The sequence below is a fragment of the Apteryx rowi genome, unplaced genomic scaffold, assembly GCF_003343035.1.
Source record: "Apteryx rowi isolate R43461 unplaced genomic scaffold, aptRow1 scaffold_97, whole genome shotgun sequence".
Lineage (NCBI taxonomy): Eukaryota > Metazoa > Chordata > Aves > Apterygiformes > Apterygidae > Apteryx > Apteryx rowi.
The window spans coordinates 1,523,231-1,544,638 of record NW_020451282.1 but is presented as its reverse complement, the minus strand read 5'-3'; the positions used below and the strand labels follow the sequence as shown (position 1 = coordinate 1,544,638).

Sequence of the window (21,408 nt, the reverse complement as noted above, 5' to 3'; positions counted from 1 at the left end):
TTTTCCACCCTTTCCTTTCTGTCATCTTCTGTTCACACTGAAGAATACTAGCTTACTTGCTTGTGGTATAGAAGCTGTTTCATAACTTTGATCATCCTGGATAGAGATCTTTTCTAGTTGCAATATATCTTCTTTGATATTACGGGACCAAAGTGTTATATATGTGTACAACATGTGTGCAAAACATGGATTCATACAGTGATGTAATATGACCAGTTTTGTTTTGTGATTTGCTCTTCTGACTGCTGCTGGATATAGAGTTTATTGTTTCACAAAATATGTATCGTACTACTCTAGCACTAGATCCTGGGATTAACAGTCAGCTCAGAACTCACTGTTTTATGTAAGTTTATTGATAGCATGAGGTGGTTATTCCTGATGAGTCTCACTACATATTTATCTGCACTGAACTTCATTTGCCTTTTCATTGCCCGGTCACTCAATTTCATGAGGTCCTTCTGCAATTTTCGGTTTACATTGTCTTCACTATCCTTAATAGCTTGGTATCATTTGTGAGCTTCTTACCTTGTTGCTCATCTATTTTCCAGGTCATTTATGAAAATGTATATAAATGAATATAAGCAACACAGGTCCCAGCACAGAATGGTACAGAACTGTGCTGACGACCTCCCTCCTTGTTACATCTTGATTATGTCTGTGCTCTTCTTTGTTAACCTAAGTAAATGAGGCTTATATGGCTGCTCTGACAGCATCAGCCATTAGCTCTTGAATTCTTTGAATAATTCCATTAAGTTTTTACACAGGATTAGAAGCTTCAGATTTTTCATTTGGTAAGTATTATGCAAGTAAGTGTGCAGATTTACAAGAAAACAAATCCTGTAGTTATGCCCGCACACTGATTTCTCTCCCCAGTGTGGGTTCTCTGGCTCAGCTGAGTTACACTAGAACTGTAGCAGGAGCTCAGCCTTGCTAGATATCAGTCAACCCTAAAACATATATATACTGGACTATATCACTCTTCCACTTCCTGGCAATACTTTATTAAAAAAAAAATTGCATTCTATTTAGATCTAAATGTTGATTCACAGAGCTACTTTGATGCTTCTGAGTGCTTTCAGTATTCCTTGCTTTGATACGAGTCAGGTGTGTTACACTGTCATGATACAGCAATGCTTCTGAAGCTTTGTGGCAGAAATTGTCTGAACTGGGATGGAGGGAGAGGGTTGTTTATAGCGTAGACATTATCAATTTCTTGTTTTACAGTAGTGTTTCAGTCATGAATCAAATCCTTGCTCTACTGTGTGTTGTACAATAATGTTGTATACTATGATCACATAAGAAAAGTTGTCCTTGCTCCAAAGACTGTATAGCCTAGTCTCTTAGATTATATGATTTAAAAAAAAATCAACTTCTTTTACTTCTGAATTCACATGTCTTTTGAATGCCATGTGAAATTTATTAAGGACACAGATCCCATTGTTCACTAGATTTTAAATAGGCTTTGTTTCTGGGCTTTGACAGTGTCCTCCCTAGTGTGTGACCATTTGGTTTGTATTTTAAGGATTTGCAGAAATTTTTCACTAAAAGAAGCAAAACAAATGATGGTATAATTGCTGATTCCTCCATAATACCTAAGACAAATTTTGGAGCTCTCTTAGCACATCCACATGATGTGACTGTGCTTTTTTTATCTTACTTCTAGATGAGACAGACAAATTTACTAAAGCAAAAATGGGATTTTAATATGTTGCTGACTCAACTTGATAACATTTTTGTTTCTGATTTATACTAATTGGGATTTGCTTTTTTTTTTTTTTTTTTTCCCCTAATTTTTAGTAGTAGGAGTTGTTTGCTTTTAATATAAACTTTCTCCGTACATGACTATTTTCAAATATCTAGTCTTGTTTGGTTTTCATGCATTGAGAGGACTTTATCAAAGATCATAAAGGAAAAAATTTTCAAGACACGAACTGTTATTTGTACATTATGTAATATATTAGTATATTTCAGAGAATAATAGAGGGAATTTTGTATAAAACTGTAGTTTAAAATTTAATGTTATTGTAAGAGAATGTTTGGTCTAATTGTTGATGCACAAAAGCAGGTTGAATGAAGCCTGGAAACACAGATGTGGTGGTTAATCCCTTTTGGGATGGAAAGGAAGGAAAAAGGTAGCTTTGTAGCTCTATCTAAGAGACTGGCTTCTCTATAAATAAGTAAATATATAGTAGTGCATAGAAAGTAACTTTGAGGCTTGACAGATTTTATAGTTTATGCAAAAAATAAATATTAGCTTTCAACTTTCTTTAATATGTATATCCCCTACATTTTTTCCTTTGAGAGTGCAGACCCCTATGTAGTGAATTTAAGCCTGCAGACAATTTGCTTCCTAAGTTACCTTTTTATGATCTCAGAAATAGTCTGTGGACCTCTAATTTACCTGAAAGATGGGCAATAACCACAAATATATTTTTTACTCTTCTATTCCAATGTATTGTTACTTTAAAACATGATAGTAGGCATATCTGTAAGAGTCTAAGCCTGTTAAAGCATGAAGTCTATTCTTCTTCTTTTAAATGAAAAGAGAAAAAAAAAATTTTTGTACAGAACCTTGCCTTGTGGATACATAATTTTCAGGGGCTTCTTGGTGCTAATAAAATACAGATGAGGCTAACATTAATTCAATGGGTTTTGTGGTTTTCCTTTATTTACCTTTTTCCAAGATTAGAAACAATTGAAAACAGAACTTACTTTTTGTAAGCTCCTTAAAAGGACTTCTTTTTTGTGTGAAAGGGAATTACGGAGAAAGTAGCTGGTGAAGACATAGAAATGTCTTGCCTGGTTTGAGTTCTTAGGCAATTTACTCTTCCTGTTGACAGTCTGATAAGAACAGTTATATATGCTAGCACTTCCGTGGTGGGCCTGCATCAACTTCAAATGAAGAGTGGATGAATTGCACCTCTTTCACTGCACTTTTTGATAACCTCAGTGTAATTTTATACTATAATTCTGTATGCTGTGGATACGGCTGTCACATTAAAAAAGAGGTATTTGCGTGGCTCTAGTTATTAGAGTACCAGGACACTTTATATCTTTTTTTAATGCATTTCTCATGACAGTACCCATACTCCATTTCCCATACAGAGAAGACTAGGTGCAAAGAGATTATTTACCATGCAAGGACTCTGTTGTAGGGAACTTACCTGAAATGTTCCAGCTTCAGTTTCCATATCATTCATCCTCCCTCGTGTTTCTTACTATAGTGAGATATAAAGTCCCTCCTTTTCCATAGCTATATTTAAGCATACTAAAACTCAGTTGTCTTCTACTGTCTATTCTAAGTCAAAAGAAAATTTAGTGTTTATCACACAGACTAGAATTTTAAGGAAGAGTATCTAATCTAAAATACTCTAAATTGTAAAATCAGAGTGTTTGTTTACACAACATTATATTCTCATTCCTTTACAAGACACTTCATAAATTAGCTGTTGTGCCTATATTTGTTAAGCTCCTTAATTGTTAAGCTCGTTGATTAGTATTCAAAGCCTGAAGGTTTGCTAAAAGGAAAAATTGGACTCGGAAGTGGAATAAGAGGAAAATCTTTTGAAAGAATTGCATTATGTATTTTGGCTTTGTGATTTGTGAGTAATGTTTGTGAGAACTGTATTAATAGATATGTGACAATTTTTATTTGGTAATCCTCATCATAAGGCATGTTCCTCCGTTGTATTTCATAGTTGGAAACTGAGAATTCTTTCCATCTTGGTAGTTAAAATAACTAGCCTTGTACTAATTACTGAAGCTATACTGTAGTCTCCCTGTTCAGATTAGCCATGACTGTTGTGATCTGGGGGGGGGTGGAGAAAGTTATTTTTAAGAAGACTGTGTGAAAAAGGCAAATTATAGTTTAAAAAGGAATGATAACTTATGTGTCAGAAATGGCATTTCTAAAGTTAAACTTCACATCTGTTAGCAGAAATATTTGCTCTTTGAGTGACTTCTTGTATTAATTTGGTATGGAAAACTTTTGTCTAGTGTTGGGAACAGTATTTTCTAATTTTGCGAGGAATTTTATTAATTCTTCTCCAAAACATAACGGAAACATACATTTAACATTTTCTGTAAAGCGAGGTACTCAAGGCAGTTGTAAAATGAGAATTCTCAAAAATATAAAACCTGGAAATCTGTATGAAATTTTGAAAAAATATCTTGTGCATATTTTGAAAATTGTAACAGAATAATTTTAAAATAGGCAATTGAAATGTCTTCAGAAAAGCTTCACTGTAATGTTTCAACATCATGGAAATGTTGTTGTTATTACCTCATTTCTTAATTCCTGTGATCTGTTTCTCTTGCTATTTTTCCTGTCTCCCCCTCATCTGTCTCAAACAAGACACATTTTAACTGGTTAGCAAAGGTCAATCAGATTTTACCTGCTCTCATCTCAGGAATGTGAAGTTCTGAAATGCTGCCTGAAAAATATTGTCAAGATAGAAGAGTGAGAGCATGTTAACACATCATTCAGGAAAAAGCTGAAACATGAATTCAATAGATGCTAGGTCTCTAACCATGTAGCATAGGAGATAATGTTTCATTACTCTGCGGGTCATAGTCGATTCCTTTCTAAATAATTTTTCATTGAAGTAACTCATTTTGCAGAAACCTTTTGCTTTAGTATATCAGATACTCAAAACATTCTGTGAAATACGTGATTGACTTAACCCCCCTGCCCCCTCCATCCCCCTGCACTGCTTTTCATAGTATCTGGAGCTGAGCCTTTGCAAACCAAAGACTACCTGGAATGTGTGCTTTTTGTCCCTCCCCATTTTCTGCAGTCTCTGAAAAATAAAAGATTATGGGTTGAGGAGAGACCAACAAGATAAGAATAAATGAATTTCTGGTTTTATTACTTTCTCACTCTTTTGATTTTTGTTTTGTTTTGTTTTCTTGTGGGGAGTTTCTCTTTTTCTTTCTTTTTTTTTTTTTTTTGGTCCTCCTTTCATAATTCCACTTTCCAGTTGAACTTTATCAGCTCCATCAAACTCATTGAGTTCCTGAATGTTCAGTTAGTTCTGCTCCATGACTCAAAAAGCCTGTGCAAGAGTGTCAGCTTTCGCAGCTCTTTAAAACGTGGGGCTTGGGGAATGAGTTGAATTGTGGCATCGACTTAGGGAGAGGATTCATGCCATGCTCTGATGTGGAGTAACTGGGATAGAAGGAGACAAAAGCTATCCGAGTGGAATTTTGTTCTTCAGCTGTTCCAGTTAGGAGGACATGGACTGTTTAAGCTCTTAATTCTGAGTACTTTGGTCACAGTACTAGACTCTTGGCATACTTTCTATTCTGTAAATATCTGATGTAACAGTAACCTCCTGACTCTTTGTAGGATGTTTCTACATACTGTTATTTGGACTTGCTTATGAGATTCTGGCCAATACAAACATGTTACTGACAAAGATTTAATACTATTGCATTAGTTTTTCTGTCAAAATGAACCTTGCCATCAGAGCTATAAGGCTGGTGGGGTATTGACAGCCGTCTAGCATCTGATTATAATGGCTTTCTGATGATGATGTTGCAATTGACTCGGCAAAGATCTGGAATATACAGTAGTATCTGTGAAGCAATGCAAAGAAAGCTCCTAAAAACTATAATCTTCTGTTGTGAGGATGTTGGTATCAACTGTAAGGGCACCTATTAATTTAGTTTGGCCACTAAATATATGCTGCCCCCATGAAACGCTACATGCAGTCGATTGTTAAGATACTCATATTAGGTGATGTCTATTTTGAGCAGGCTGGTCCCAATTATCTTGCAGTGAGGTTGAAAAAAAGCAGTGGGTTTTGCTTAGATTCTTTACCCTTCGTTTCCTTTCAGTGAAGGTATGTTTCCTGCTAGGATTTGATCTTTGGTTTCTCTTGCTGAGAAGTTTGGGGCTGGGGAGAAGGGAGAAAGTCTACATAAATACCAGGTTTGTCCTTTTTTGGGCTTGACGTCTGGGGTTAGAGGGCGGAAATGCCTGCATATGTGGTGCTTGCTCCTTCTGCCACTTACTTACCAAGATTGATTTGGGATTGCAGGTGTCCTAAGTCTAGGCTGGTTTGTCTAATTTAAGATATGGTTTAGAGTATAAGCTCTTTCAAGTAAGACTGGAGTATGCTTTCCACAAAGAGGATTAAATGTTAATTCTGACACAGAGGTATCCTCATATTTCTTATGTTATTCCAAAGTTTATTTTTTTATGAGGACAGGTTTTGGATGATGAAATGCTTTGTTGGCCTATGGCAAGGAAATAGTGAACCTACCAAAAAAATCCCAAAACCTAGAATAGCAACTATTTAATGGTAGGATTTGGGAAACAGTTTTATGAATGTTTTAAAACTCCTGTCCAGAAGAATTTCATGAATTCAGTGTTTTATAAACAGGACTTTTTTTTTCCCCTATATCATAAATAGAAATCACTGCAAAACAGTAGGACTATGTTGTCTTCCAGTGATGCAAAACATAGTCTTTATGCCAGCTTACATAGATTGTTTTTTTGATGAAAGTGTTTTTTCCAGCTAATAATGAAGGTAATAAAATCTCAGCTTTCCCATAGAACTAGGTCGAGCAAATGTATTTCAATCAATGGATCTGTTGTGAAGTGTTTGATTGAAGAGTCTGTCTGTATTAAAAAGTGCCTACTTGAAAAGTCACCTATAAACTTGGAATAGTTCCCCTTATTTTTTCAAATGATACCAAATAGGTATATGATATGTGTGGAGTAATCAGTATGTAAAGAACTGCATTCTACCTTGCTTTTTTTTTTCTTTTTCTGTCACTATTTAATATTATTCTTGTATGGATACATATTATCACAACTTACCATTTTTTCCTCTTTATAGGTCCTGCTGGGGACTTGCATCTGGCCTCAATGTGAAATTAAGGTAGAAAAACACATCTACATATGTGTTTGCTATTAGGATTTAGTTTATTCACTGGTCATGCCTGAAGAGTGATGTTCGTCTCTAGACGGCTAACTGCCAGGAAATATAAATGATTGTCCTAGAAGTCAAGCCTCCCTCCTATTTACTGGAGTGAAAATCACCTCCAGATATCGACGGAATATCAACTACAGAAAATGCTTCACGTTATAAGGATGCCAACCACCTAGATTCATGCGCCCTATCTGTACAGTTGTTGTGGATGGTTTGCCATCTGAAAGCTCCTCAAGCTCTTATCCAGGCCCTGTATCTGTTTCTGAAATGTCTCTGCTACATGCTTTGGGCCCAGTGCAGACCTGGCTGGGACAAGAGCTAGAGAAGTGTGGCATTGATGCCATGATTTATACTCGGTATGTCCTCAGTCTTCTGCTGCATGATAGCTATGACTACGACCTGCAGGAACAGGTATTTACATATTTTAGATGTTGTCCAGTGAAAATGAGTTCTTGTGTATTGCTTATGCTTTGTGTATTATAGACAGGTACAGCTCAGATAGTGTGTGTGTGCGTGTGTGCGTGGGAGGGGGGGTTGTCTTTCATTGTCGGGGTGAAAGGGGGATATAAACCACAATGAGAGCAAATTTGATTGGTAAACTAAGGTTGATGTAGTTAGTCTGTTGTATAAGCAATTATATTAAATAAAATGTTAGCATTGCTACATTTTGATATCAGATTTGTTAACACGGGTGCCATGTATCATAATGTGATACAGTACTGATAGTTTTAAAACAAATTTAATTTTTAAACATTAGTAAACTAATGTAATCCTTTTAAGCTGTGTGTCAAACTAGACTAGTTTACAGTAGTTTATTACTTTTCCAGATGGATTTCATCTTGTGCTGTCTTCAGTAAAGAATAAGAACATATTCCTTTTTAGTATTTGGGTATTTAAAATACATTATTGCACATATATTATCGATCTCTTTTTAAAAGAATGTTAATGCTGAATCCTGATAAAAGGCATGAAAGAGTTATGGAACAGTGAGTTGTTGTACATGGCTGTAATTCACAGAAGCAAGGGAAGGAAAAGTGAGGCCATATAATATAGGCACAACTCTATTACTGTTTCCATGTCTCTTTATTGCTAAAGATTTTGTATGGCCCTCGAACATTTTCTTCGCTGCTAATTTCACCTTTAAATTTCTTTGTTGTTTAATCTCTCTGCATTGTCAAACTATCGCAAAATACTGTTAATAGTGGAGTATTTTTGGATATAGGACTCAGGGAATATAGGACTCTGGTATTTCCAAGGAAGGGTGAGGATACTGTTGGTCATAGACTTCATCTTATGAGGTAGCTATTAATGTACACTAGAAGAAGGAAGGAAAGCAAAAATTTATATATAATGGCTTAGTTATTAGCTCTTTTTTGTTGTTCTTGTTATAGTGATACTTTGTGTATTGCGACCTAACTAGATCAGAACTTTTTTTTGGTAGTTTACCTTTTTAAAAATCCAGCAAGAGCAGGGCAGGGTGTTGTGGAACAGATGTAAACACAGCTGAAGCAGAAGAAAACTTCGTGTGCCAGATGCTGCAGTCTGTGAACTCTTAGGTACCCTTAATGTGCATAAAAGCTTTCGTGCTTCCAATATACAAAAGTAACTTTTGTGCAAAAGTTTCTGACAGCAGTTGAAGTGGCCAGGACAACCTCATGACCAACTTTAAACAAAAAACAAACAAACAAACAAAAAAACCCCGAAAGCCAGGAAAACTGTAAACAGTCTTTAGAATACACCTTAACAGTGAATTTATTTAGGTCTTGGTTAGACGTCAACAGCTGTATTTTAGAAGGGGGCTAGAATAAAGTTCCAAAATCTACTTAATGTGGGGAAAGGGCAGAGAAGACAAAACCAAGTGAAACCACACCAGAATTTGAGGAGTTTTAAAGATAGCTCTGTGGCCTTGGGGAAAAATGAAGATTTGTTTCCTCTCCATCCATTTTAGAGTATAATCATAACTGTAAAGTCACTACTGTGGTCGTTTAAAATGACCAAAGTGCCAAAGTGAGTTTTCTTATTATCACGCTTTGCAAGAAGCAGGGTAACTATATTACAAAAAACTCAGTTTATTTCTCATTTTGATACCTTAACTGGGTGCTTTATGAGTTGATAGAGTTTAAAGGAACGTGTTCTTTTTCCAAGTTGATTATCTGAACGTAATGATCCAAAGACAGTATACCCCATGCTGACAGGATAACAAAAACCTGTGTTGCTGAGTGGGTACTGCAATACAAAAATACAGGGTGTCTTTTGAATGACATCTAGATTTGAAGAAGTTGAAAGTTTATCTTTTGCACCTCATCCAATATGATCCCTGCCTGAAAAATATCTTTATGATGTTTCCTCTCTCAAATAACTGTTTTCTAAGTTTTGAGATCTAGTATTAATTTGGTTTTGGAATGATATTCTGTAATAACGATTGGATGCATATATTGTGAAAATATTTTGCTATCTAATTCCTTTCTCAAATAGCTTAGTCTTAAAAACTGCAAATGTAAATTTCTCATGCGGAGAATTGGGGAAATCTTAAAACACTCATGCTTGATCTTTATTTTTTGTGTTTTACTTATCTACTGGTTTGTTGTGTGAACTAGACCAAAACTCATTTTAAAACGTGAGGTAAATTAAGTCATTCAGAAACATTAGAATCTGTATTCTGAAGCGTATGTTTACATTTAAACAGTTTTAATCAAATTTTGAAGATGGGTACAACATTAAGACAAATGGGAGAAATATCAACATTGTTTACTAATAGACTTCAAGGAAGAGTGGAGCTATTAAATATCTAAAAGAGCTAGCAATATGTTAGGAATAAAGTGTTGAGAGAAGCTGAGCTCCTTTAATTCCCCTGGAATAGTTAGACCTTGGCACCTCAGAAATTATTTTTCCTGTGTGATTCCTTTGATTCTTGAGGAAATGCAACAAAATTTCCAAGGAAAGAAATGTTCTGAATATTTGGTTTGTTTTAATGATGTCTCTTTGCTTTTAGAACTCTGTTTCTGTGCGGAGTGACTACCCATCACTTCATTCCCCAAAACGTAGCAATGACTTTTGTTTTGAACAGGGTAAAAGGGAATGTATGGTCTCTAACAACCAGAACTGGAACTGCAAATATGAGCAGTCCCTTCCAATGCTTTTTTGGGGGGTGAGTAGGGGCGAACTATTTAGAATCTTCACCTTAAGGATAGTTGTATAAAATATTTTAATTAGAAAAGTCTTAAGCTAAAGTTATGATCATTAAGATCTTTCCACCTCAGAATGTTGATGACATCATTAGCACTGCTTTAATTGCTTCAGGGAGCCTCCTTCCGTGCTTTCTTTATGGTGTTCTGGTGTCATCAACTGTAGCAGGAAATGCAACTCTGATGTCTGGGACTGAGGTTCTGGCAGGTAGGTAAAGAAAGACTTAAACCAAAATGAACGAAAAACCTCCCAAACCATACCAGACCACTATATAAGATATCAGTGTTGTGTTATCAGTCACTTCTGTTTGCTTTTAAAATAGTTATTTCAAAAGGCTAGGAGTTCCTAATTGACCGGTCTTCAGGTTTTAGTCTTGAGAATAAGCAGGGTTTTCCATTTTGTTCTGTTAATAAAGTATGATATGTGGATTCTGTTCATGATTCTGCTGCAGCCGTCTATGATTTTGTCACATTGCTTTTCCTCCATTTCTCCTCTTACTCATTTCTTCCAATACTGTCCTGCCCTGTATGGTGAGGTAGTTTGATATGTGGCTAGAAAATAAGATGTATTTAAGGATTTGGTGTGTGGGTGTTTGTTTTTAATGATCACTGTTAAATCCATGACATGCCCATATAGAGTGGCTTCTATTAGGTATCACTACATCTATGCAGGTTAAATATTGCAGGATAATAGCTCCATTTAAGTCATGAGTTTTCGGAGAGTTGCTATCAGTTTTTTCCAAGTGCAGGGGTGTGGTGAGAGGCTCTGTACAAAAAACAAAATTAGGTGAAGGTAAAACAGTAAATATACTACAACCAGATTTTACTGGAAGGTTTGTCACTTTTATTCTGACTCATTGGCTTGAAATGAAATATTGTCAAGTGTCTATAAGACTATTGGGAGGATTAAAAGATAAGCAAGTATGTTTTGCCTAACTGTGTTTCAAAGGCCAGGTAGTGTGGGAATCTTTTATGTTGAATGGCATTGTGGTTCCAAGATATTCCGAACTACTGTGGTTACACATGAGTATATCAAGAATTACATTAACACTTTCTAAATATAGACACCCTAAAAGTTAAGGAAAACTTATATTAACTTACATTAAGATACTTATTAAGATATTAACTTATATTATATTATTTTTCTTTCCTTTGGAATAGAGGATAAATTGTGGAGAGAAAGGATAAATTAAGGAAAAATAACGTGAAATTACTGAGAGATCTTTAACTTTTGGAGATCAACAGAAATGCTGTTGGAGGAGGGCTGAAATTTCTGAAGCAGCCTTTTGGCTTCAGATCAGGCTGACTTTCAGTTAGAATGTCTTACTCTTAGTGTTTCCTAATGTTAAACCACCTAGGTGTTTTTAAGAATTTTAACTTCATTATGCTATTTAAATGCTAATTAAAAGTATATTTATAGGTAGATACATGTCTTCTCCAATCAGTTTGTGATGCTGTAAATATTGCATTAAAATAGCATGCTTTGTGTGAAAAATCATTTCACTAATCTTTATTTATGCAATATTAAAATCTGTGTTCTGTGATATATCTTTTATGTATAATTTGTAAGCAAAGCTGTTTCCAGATATAACAGGTTCATGGTTTTTGCCTGCAGAATGCTCTCCCTTCTGAAGGGGTGGAGCCTTTGTTAAAAACAAAACCCGAGCACAGACCACCTGAGAGGTGAGGGCTTCATTGGTCATGCGGCATGAAGGGGTAAATGCCTATGCTGAATATGTTTTTCATATTGTGTTTCTTACGTTGATTTTAATCTACTTCTTTTAACTCGTTTATTTAGGAAATTGACATTTTTTCTGACCGTCAAAAGCAGAAACCCTAAAAAAAAGTTTATAAAAAGATAATGCTTTCCTAACTCACAGAATTAAGTAGCACTATAGTAGCACCACAAACTATACTCCTACATGACTGGCATGAAATTAACTTTTGATTTTGAAGTTTATAGGGGAATTTTATTCTTGAAAAACAACTATTTCTGGACTGATTTGAAATAGTTTACTAGATTATTGCTATTTAGCTGAATAACAGCTGTACTCTCTGTGGATTTTATTCTTGCTTTTTTGTTGTTATACATATATAAATATATATTTAAAGTCCAAAATGTGTGTTTAAAATTTTTTTTTTAATTTATTTATTCATTTTATTTTATTTTACTATTATTTTTTTTTTTTAAGAAAAAGGGAAGAATAGGGTGGTGGAAAGGGGAACTGCGTGGCCAAGCCCTCAGCCTGCATGTGATGATAAATTAGAAGTCCTTATTCTGTGGTCTTATAAAGGCCTCTGGCTCATCATTCTGAACTCGGATGGGGTATCGTTGCCAGCTATTCTGCGTTTGGCTAGCATATGCTGGTGACATGAGACACTTCTTGCTGACGACACTTGTGATGCCCCACTAGGTTCCAAGATCCAGTCGAATGTGGGGCATTTGTTCTCCCTGCCATCATACGTTAACCCAGTAGGGGGACCTGATGTCTAGATTTTTATTCCAGTAATGGATATTTAGTTGTTGTTATTATTATTTTGGGGGGGATTTTAGGGGGAGGGGTTGTGTTTTGTTTTGTTTGCTGTGAAGTGAAAATTTCACTCATAACATGAAGGTGTGAGGAGAAATGAGGACTTTATCCTTTCTACTAAACTAAGCCTATATTAAATGTTAATCTGCTTGGTATGCCAGTTTAACAAAAGATGACAATGCAGGTTCTAGTATAGGCACAACTGCTCTTTTATCATCCCTGAGAAATAACTATAGGTCATTCAGAATCTATTTTGTTAATGAATTAAAATATGCAGAACGTAGTTTGGTTATAGTATGGTAATGCTGCATGGCTGTTGTAGGCAAGTGTTACAAACTTCCCACTTCACCAGTGATATGTTAATTTCTTGGATGCAAAACACTTTCAGTTTACTCTGTGATACTGTTTATTAAACTGTGTAGTATTAACTTTTTAATTCTCTGCCCATAGCTTTTTAACCACTATCCTAAAATTTCCATAACTTGAATTTCACATGCTTAGTATGTGAAGAGAAGAATACTTAAGTAGGAAATCAAACTGTAAGACCAAGACTTCCTCCTGTGTGTTTTTATATGATTAGTTTGAAGTCTTCAGAGTATTCAAGTGTGTATATGTTTGCAGGACTGGGACCAAAAAGGCTCGCTCTTGTACATAAACATGTAAACAAACTGAAGAAAGACAGCAGATTTATCATACTTAGCAAACAGTCATATATCCTCAAAGTTAATATGCCCATAAAGGTTGTTAATTAGTGGAGAATAATTTCACTTTTTTAAAAGCTCAGATAAGTTAAGAAGTTCTTACAGGAAAACGTAGCTATACTTTTTTTTTTTTTTTTTCCCCTCGTTCAAGGGTGACCAGCTGGGGACGATATAACATAAATATGACAACATTGTCATATTTAATCTTTGGGAAATAAGTCTTTTACATATAATTAACTTGGTGAGAAAGATTTGGGGGATGTGGATACCCCTTCAACACATAATTAAGCAGTGTAAGACAACTGAAGTATTTTTACTCTAAATACACATGCCTCAGAAAACTCCCAGTTATTCTCTTTGAACTGCTATGTGTGCAGCAGGGTAGGACCTCTTGTTTTCAGTCTTAGAGTAGTCTTATAATTCCCCTAGCTCAAGGGACTTTGTCCTGTGAAGGCCCCTGTAGATCAATTTGTGAAGAACTGCTGTACCAGTAGTTGTTTTGCAGGTCCTGAAATTGTTTCAGTTGGATTTCTTTGAGATTGCTCTCAGTACTAGAGCTTCCAGCAGAAGTTTCTGTAACAGTACTGATCAATGGAGCTAAAATTTTTACTGGTGCAGTGCCTTTAAGGGACTTAGCTTTTTGATTCCTTTTTAGTTGATGCTTGTTTTGTTAATTGTGGGATGATTGCTCTCTGTTCTGTATTTTTTGTCTTGGTGACTGCAACATATGGGGTGGAGCTGGTTTATCATGGTCTATGCAATTGTCATCTTTATTTTGTTTCAGGGACAGGAATTGCAATTGCAGGGATTGGAGCTCAGCAGTGGGCTGTCAGGCTTATTGTCTTTGTGCAAACTGTACAGGTTTCAGAGTAATGTGCTTCAGCTGATATGTTAGTGCAGAAGAATCCTGGAAGGCATTGTTCTCAAGAAATGTGGTTATCAACCTGATTTTTCTTTGAAACTCTTCTGGCTGTTTCTCACACTGGTGGGTGAGATCATATTGAAATGATGCTTTTGCTAACATTAGTGTTCCATTATGTGAAATGTTGCCCATCTCAGAACATCAAGCTTACTTAAGCTCCATGGTACCTATCTTACGCACTGTCCTATTGCAGTAGGCGCATTCATGTAATGTGATTAGAATGTTTTCATTAGCTTCTGCTCCAAGTAATCAAAGCTATCTTCGGAACAGGTACTATGTTACCTCTTCCTGGCTTACACAATATCTAAGCATTAGATACTGCTGAGAATCTCTTGAAAACGTGTAAAAAGAATAACAGAATCACTTTTGTTGTTATATTAGTTATCACTACTGATGTATTCTCACAAAAGTTTCTATCATGCAAAACAGAGGTGCTAGTGCAAGTGCCAGGCTGGTTAGCCCTCCAAAGGGTCAGGATTTATTAGCAGCCCCCTCTGTGCTGACGTAATTACACTGATTCTGATTCTGGGGCCAGCCTAGATACCTTCCTTAGTGTTTCTTGTACTGCACGCCATTGCATGGTGGTACATGCAGCACGTATCTGCAAGCATAGGGGTATGCCGCCTGTATTCTCCGAAATCAGATGATTGTCTGCGGTGATTGCCCTGCAACTTTGTTCCTAAGTCCAAGAGAGCAACCATGAGACACTGTAAAATAACTTCCCCAGTCACAACATATCTCCGTCAGACCTCTGCACTATGTAGTGACAGTCCCTGTTGAATTCTTGGCTGTCTTTTCTGCCTTCTAGGTAAGACATGCAAGTAAAATGATCTCCTTATCATTGCTACATTTTCTTCTTCTCTGTATTAATTTTAATGGGAGAACTCTATAGGCAGCCTGCTCAACAAACATAGGATTTCAACAGATGCAGCATTTGCATGTTCTCTCGCTCTTGGGAGTGGGTGTGATCAAATTTCTTTTGCTTGGTTTCAGCCTAGAGTAACTCCTAATTAGTGAACAACACACAGGCTGCCCTTTCAAGTTAGCAGGATTGTAGGCAAGAGTTTATAATTGACAGAAACTCAAATTATAGTATTTCATACCCAGACTGTTTTTGGGGGGTGGGCAGCTGTTGGGGTTTTTTTGTTTTTTTTTTTTGATAGGTAAAGTTCTTCCCTGCCTGCAAATTGGGGAATCATCAGTCCTGAATGCCTTGAGGGCCTTAAAGTCCTAGCAGTACCCAGTGTCATCTGATAAACAGTAATATCAGCTGTTCTATTACAATCCAACTGAGTAGGATAGTAATATTCCACTTGCTCTGGTAACAGCAATCAGGAGGGGGATTACTGTAGTGACTAGATGCTTTAATATACCAAGAGCTTATAACATGGTTCTCTGACGTTTCACAAAAAGGCATTTTTTTCTCCCTTAAGAACTGGATTTTGAATAACTATTTAACAATTAAGAATATTATTTCAGTCTTCTTCATTCTGTGGCCAGCATGACTTCTGACATGGTGAAAACTTGTGGTGTTGCCTCTCTGAGAGTATACTTATCTACTATTTTTCTGCGGGACCTTTTCTTGCATGTCTTTTAGAGTGTATAAACTGAGCTTGTGTCACAGTTTTCAAGCATGTCCTGGGAATTGTCTTGTGTATGTAGGATCTTACTATCTCTCTCTCAGACTGAGTCAACCTGTCAGGAATATCTGAGCCAATCCTGGCCCATTAGACCTTTCCGTTTCATTCTAATTAGATGCAATGTGTCTTAAACCTTACACAAAAGCCATTATTAAATCTGTGTGGCTCTAAGCAATCTATGAAAGTTCTTCCTGAATCTTAGTCTAGTGGAAGCACTTTTTTCAGAGAAGATCACTTTAGCTATCTATGTAGTCTGCTTCCTGAATAAACTTCAAGGTAAAATACATCTGGGGTCTGTTGCAGTCTTTCCTTGATCTCTGAGATCCTTCTAGAGGTAGTGAGGAGCTATTACATTTTGGACCTCATTTATGGCTATTTTTTTCCATTGCCTGCCTATCTAAACATCTCAGAGTTTATTTTTGCTGTTCTTCGAATACGTTTTTTGGAAAAGTTTTCCTGCAGTGCACAATGGTTCATAGCTGTCTACTGAAATCTTGGATATAGTTAAATATAGTGCTTTAAAAACTGTTGTTGCCAGAAGAGCCCAGGACTGCTGGACTACCTAGCTTGTCATTATGTCAGATTACGTAGCCTAGGGTCTTTGTCTTCATACATTTACTACAAGCTCAGATAGCTGTTACTGCCTTAAAATGGATTGATGATTGAAGCTTCATGGACTTCATGTTGATATTCAGGAATTATTTTGGGTGTGTTTGTGGAGTGAGTATGTGAGTGTCTTTGAAGAAAGCTACTGACTTGAGTTTAGAGTATTCCATCTCATAGGCAGAGTAAATATTTGCAAATTCTGTAGATCTTTTATTGAAATATTTTAGGATTTGGGATGTCTTATACAATTGTTGACTTAGATACAGCAGTTATTTTGGGTGACCTCTCTTTCTTTTCCTCTTTTTATTCTTGTTTCTAAGGAAGTAAGGCTTACACATTCAGTCTGTCCATATGTGCATTCATTCTTTTTTTTCTCTTTGTCCTATCCAATGATTTGTTGATCTATTTTAATTCCATTTGAAAGTCTTTAAAAATTTTAAAGGAAGTTTTGTCCCACAGCTTAGTATAGGAGAGTCCAGAGTAATGCACAAGTCTGGGACCAGCAGACAAAGCTTAATCATTATATATTCCATTTGGCAGGAACTGGCCAGCCATTCAGTAGACATACACCTTCAAACTATCCATGGCAAAAATATTATTGATTCTTTGACAAATGTCTGTTTCTCTTAAATAACTATGCATGATTTCTTCTCCCTTCTTGGGAGACGTCTCTTAATCTGCTAACTAGTTAAGAATTATAAGAAGAAGAAGTTGTTTCCGTATGTTACTCAGTCTTGCAGGACTCTGCTTGCATACCTTAAAAGCCTTGGGAATTCTTTTTCACATTAGAAGTTAGATGACCTTGTCTGGCTGTCTGAGTAACTTATTTTAAGTGTATTTTTTGAGTTGGAATCTTGAAAGGAGAGACTGTGTGTGTGTATTTATTTTGTATTTGAGAAGTTATGACATTGAATGCTTCTTATTTTTTGTGTGAACTTGTTACTGTGATTGCTTGTTGAAGCAGCATGTTTTGGCTGGCTAGCAATAACCTTTAGGGAATGAAGCATAACAGGTCAGGAATATACTTGAATCACACACAGTTTGTGCTGAAGTTAAAATGCTCAAAAAATAGGAGCTCTTCAAAATGTTCTCTGATTCAGAATTTTTTTTAACCTAAGGATTTTCTTTTCCCTTCTAAGAGAATTGAAAGTCTTGCCCTAAAATGTGCCATGAACAATTCAAAATAGGAATCTTGACTGAATAGATAATTGTGGCTACTCAAGTCATTACCTGAAAATTTGATAAACTTTATATTTGTTCATCATCTTACTGTATACCTAATTCAACAATAGTGCATTTTTGGAGAGAGAATCTCAGGGAATCAGTTTTTCTGAAATTATTTTTAAAAAACATTAAAATTTCTTAAACATGTTTTTTGTTGATTTGATTTCCCTATTGGAGGAATATGTTGATCAGATTATTAAATCAGATTACTTTCCTGTGTGTTCTGCTGATGAGGCAAAATTTTAGCTTGTTGCATTTATCCAAGCAGAAAATGGGTCCATGAGCCCTTTAGTATTTTTGCATCACTGAGATTGAATCCAGCTTTTATAAAATACAGTAGCTCCACCAAGATTCCTGGGATAAATTTTTGTTCATTTTAAATCTCTGAGTTTCCTATTATGTAGACTATGAGCTTCAAAACAATTTTCTTCTCAGTCATGCTTATCACAAGGTGTTATGTTTGCTCCCTTCCTGAGAGTAGATATTTCTCTTAGTCTCCAAAACAAATGAGCAGGAAGAGAATCCTTGCCCGAGCTGCTTTGGTCTTGCTTCCCCAAATTCTTGGCATTGTGGGGAGATGGGGGGGATTGCTGCTTCTGCATAATTGACTCGGAGAACCAATTTAGAAATACGTTTCTAAAATTTGCGTCTGTGTATTAATTCAGGACTGAATTAAGTATTTCAAATACTGTTGGGTTTGTTTGTTTGTTTTAAGGTGGTATTAACATAAAGAATGTAGATACTTCACCAAAATTTCTTTAGCCATGTTTATAAGTTCTTCTCTAATTATTTTCATAACAAAATTGTTCACTTTCAGTATCTTTGCAAATTAAAAATATGTATTCTGAAATTATCTAGTTACTTGGTAGGTGGGTAAAGTAGGCCTCTGAAGAATGGATAATTAACCACCAGTTTAGATATTCAAAGCTGATTTTTTTTCCAATATTCAGATTGCCTCTGCTTCCTGTTGATACTTATTTAATATTGGATGGCTACCCTTCAAAATTTAAGTAATATTTTTTAAGGAGTAGACCTACTAACGGTTGTCTTTCCACTGAAAAACTGCAAGAGATTAGTTATAGACATTTGAAAATACTGGATTATCTTTTTATCACTTTAGTCATAATAAAAGCAGAACACTGTTCGGTTTCTATTTCACTTGCATCTCAAGTTCTAAAACCTCAGTCTTTATCGGGTATGTGAATTGTCTGGTTCTTAGTCATTTTACTGTAATATCTTTTTTAATTGATTCAGAATAGTTTGATTCATTACAGCAGAAGAGTTATATTAAGGATTTTTTTTTATTGCTTTGTAGTATTTTATGGGTGTGGTGTTTGAATTGTGTGCAGAAAATGCAAGTTCCTTGCTAAGTTTTGGCTACATGTACTGATAAATATTGTAATTAACTATCCCACATAAAATTTTGAAGTTTAAAATCCCCAAGTAGTAACATGTAGTGTTTGCTGATTTTGTAGAATGTGAAGCTAAGAATTAGTGAGCTTGTCCAGAAAAAGAAAAAATGAAAACTCAAGTTTTCAACAGTGGCAGTCCTATGAAAATTAAAATGGTAGTGTGAAGCCGTGGCAGCCAGATGTAATTGAAAACTGTATGTTCAGAAACAAACTTGCTATGTATTTTCTGAAGTGGTAGAAAGGAGGTGAGGATTCTCCAGGAGCTCTGCCCTCAGTCACTGCATCTTACAAGATGAGCCCTGCTGTTCCCAAAACGGACAAAGAAGGTGCTTACTCGGATAGGAAGGACAGGATGGTGATGGACAGATAAAAACAGTTCAGTGTTGGATATTTGAAAGAATGTTGTTGAGTCTCCTTCCCCCATTAAAAAGTGAGTATTTTTATTGCAAAGATTAAATATTTAAAAATTAGAACATGCCAAAGTTAACAGACAAGTGTCAGTGCCAGGTATCCTTTTATTTATTTCTATTTTTTATTATGTGTATGGGTACTACGGCTGTGCTTACAGATTACTAGCGTGTACAGCTGGTGAAACTACCCTTGCAGAGGTTAGCAAGCTTTGTTGGCGTAGATACAACAGAAATACTTTAATATATAGCATTTTGGTAATGTTTTCATACTATAAATGTTGCTTTACTCAACTTCCCCCTAAAAACGGACTAAATAAAACAACCTAGTGCACACTTGCTGGTGTGCCTGGATTTTCATTTAAAGTAGCCTGCTGCAAGTGGGTATTTCATTCTGTTTTCTTTGTAATTGTGCCTGCATGTGGAGGAATGGGAGAGGCCTTGGAAGCTGGGGGGACTTGGAAGTTATAGTACTGAATCAGTAAAATTTATGTTGCGTCTTGCATGCAAAGCAGAGATTCAGTCTCTTCATTGTGTATGAAGAAATATATAAACTAAATTTTTGGGAAAAAAATATATAAAATTATAAAAAAGTATATGTGTGTATAGTTTATTAAACCTATTTTCTGATAACTTTTTCTGACTTTATTATTTTGTAAGTATCTTTATTAGTGTTTTTAGTAACAGAACAGCAGACTATTTAGATTTCTTGTTTTAAATGACCTGTTGAAATCTTGCACATAAACAAGAAGAAAGAGAGACTGGTAACTTTGACTTAATTTTTTTTTTTTTTCAGCAAATTGCTCCACTCTTTCTTGAAGGATCAGTCATGTAAAAACAAAACAAAAAAACCCCATCAATGGCAGCCATTTAAAGTGATTTTTCCAATATGATTTCCACCACAGTCCCTCACCCCCCCTTTTTTTTTTAACTTTCATTCTATTTTCTGATTATACACTGGCAACTAGTTTTGCTAACAACTTGATTTTACTTCATTTTGAAACCATAGGCAATTGGCAGCTGCTTGAATGAGGGTAGACTTTAGCATTGATTTTATTAGGAGCTGTAACAGATGATAGGAATATTGAAAGGCATCAGGTTTTTGTGAATCTCTCTGGAGGAAATGATTTAGACCAGCATACATTAAAAGAAGTTAAAGATGATTTTCCTGGGAGTCAAAATACTCATTTGATCAGATGAACACAGGAAATCATATGTATGTGTGAGTGGACGGTGAAGAATAAGCAAGTCTCAGTGTATTTCAGGAAAGAGAGGAGTATTTAACAGACTGTGGGAAAATGAATAGGGGAGGAAAAATGGAAAAATAATGGAAAAATACTATCTATCTATCTATATATATACACACACACACACACACACACACATGTATGTATGTATGTATGTATAAAATATATATATATTGGGGGGACGGGTTTTTTTTCTGTGTTTGTGGTTTTGGGTGTTTGTTTTTGCCAGTATGATTTGGCTTCTCCAGTATGGTATAAAACACTCAGTATATGCTGCATAGAGCAATGTTACATGGTAAATTTTGAGAAGTGTAAACATGTAATATGATGTAAACCAAATGCTACATATCTTCTGATGATTATATATAATATAATAACATTCTCTTTTGATTTTTGTTGTTCTTAATTAAATGTTCCTACATATATGGGAATTCTCCTTCCCCAGAAGTGTCTAACTTGTTTTAAAAAATTAGTTTAGGTCCACTGGAAGGTAAGCCCTACTGTTTCTAGTCATAGTGGCATTCACTGTGAAAGAGTTGAAGAGTTTGGGATCTAACGTTACATTTTCTTCTTTGACCTATTTAGCTTTTTCTTA

General features: G+C 35.6%; 1 protein-coding gene across 11 annotated transcripts in view; it reads left to right on the top strand.

Annotated features, from left to right (window-relative positions):
* Window positions 1–6,843: 6,843 nt before the first annotated feature.
* The window catches only part of KIAA0232 (KIAA0232 ortholog), a 52,723-nt gene continuing 38,158 nt past the window's right edge, over window positions 6,844–21,408 (top strand). For 10 of the 11 annotated variants that reach the window (XR_003251764.1, XR_003251763.1, XR_003251765.1 and 7 more), the window contains exon 1: window positions 6,844–7,349. Coding sequence is in view for 5 of the 11 variants with exons in the window: in XM_026054827.1 (XP_025910612.1) it covers window positions 7,119–7,349 (231 nt within the window). In the remaining 6 variants the exon portion in view is untranslated. Of the gene's footprint in view, window positions 7,350–19,391; window positions 19,590–21,408 lie in introns of all 11 variants that reach the window. The other variant, XM_026054828.1, reaches the window with a different exon arrangement.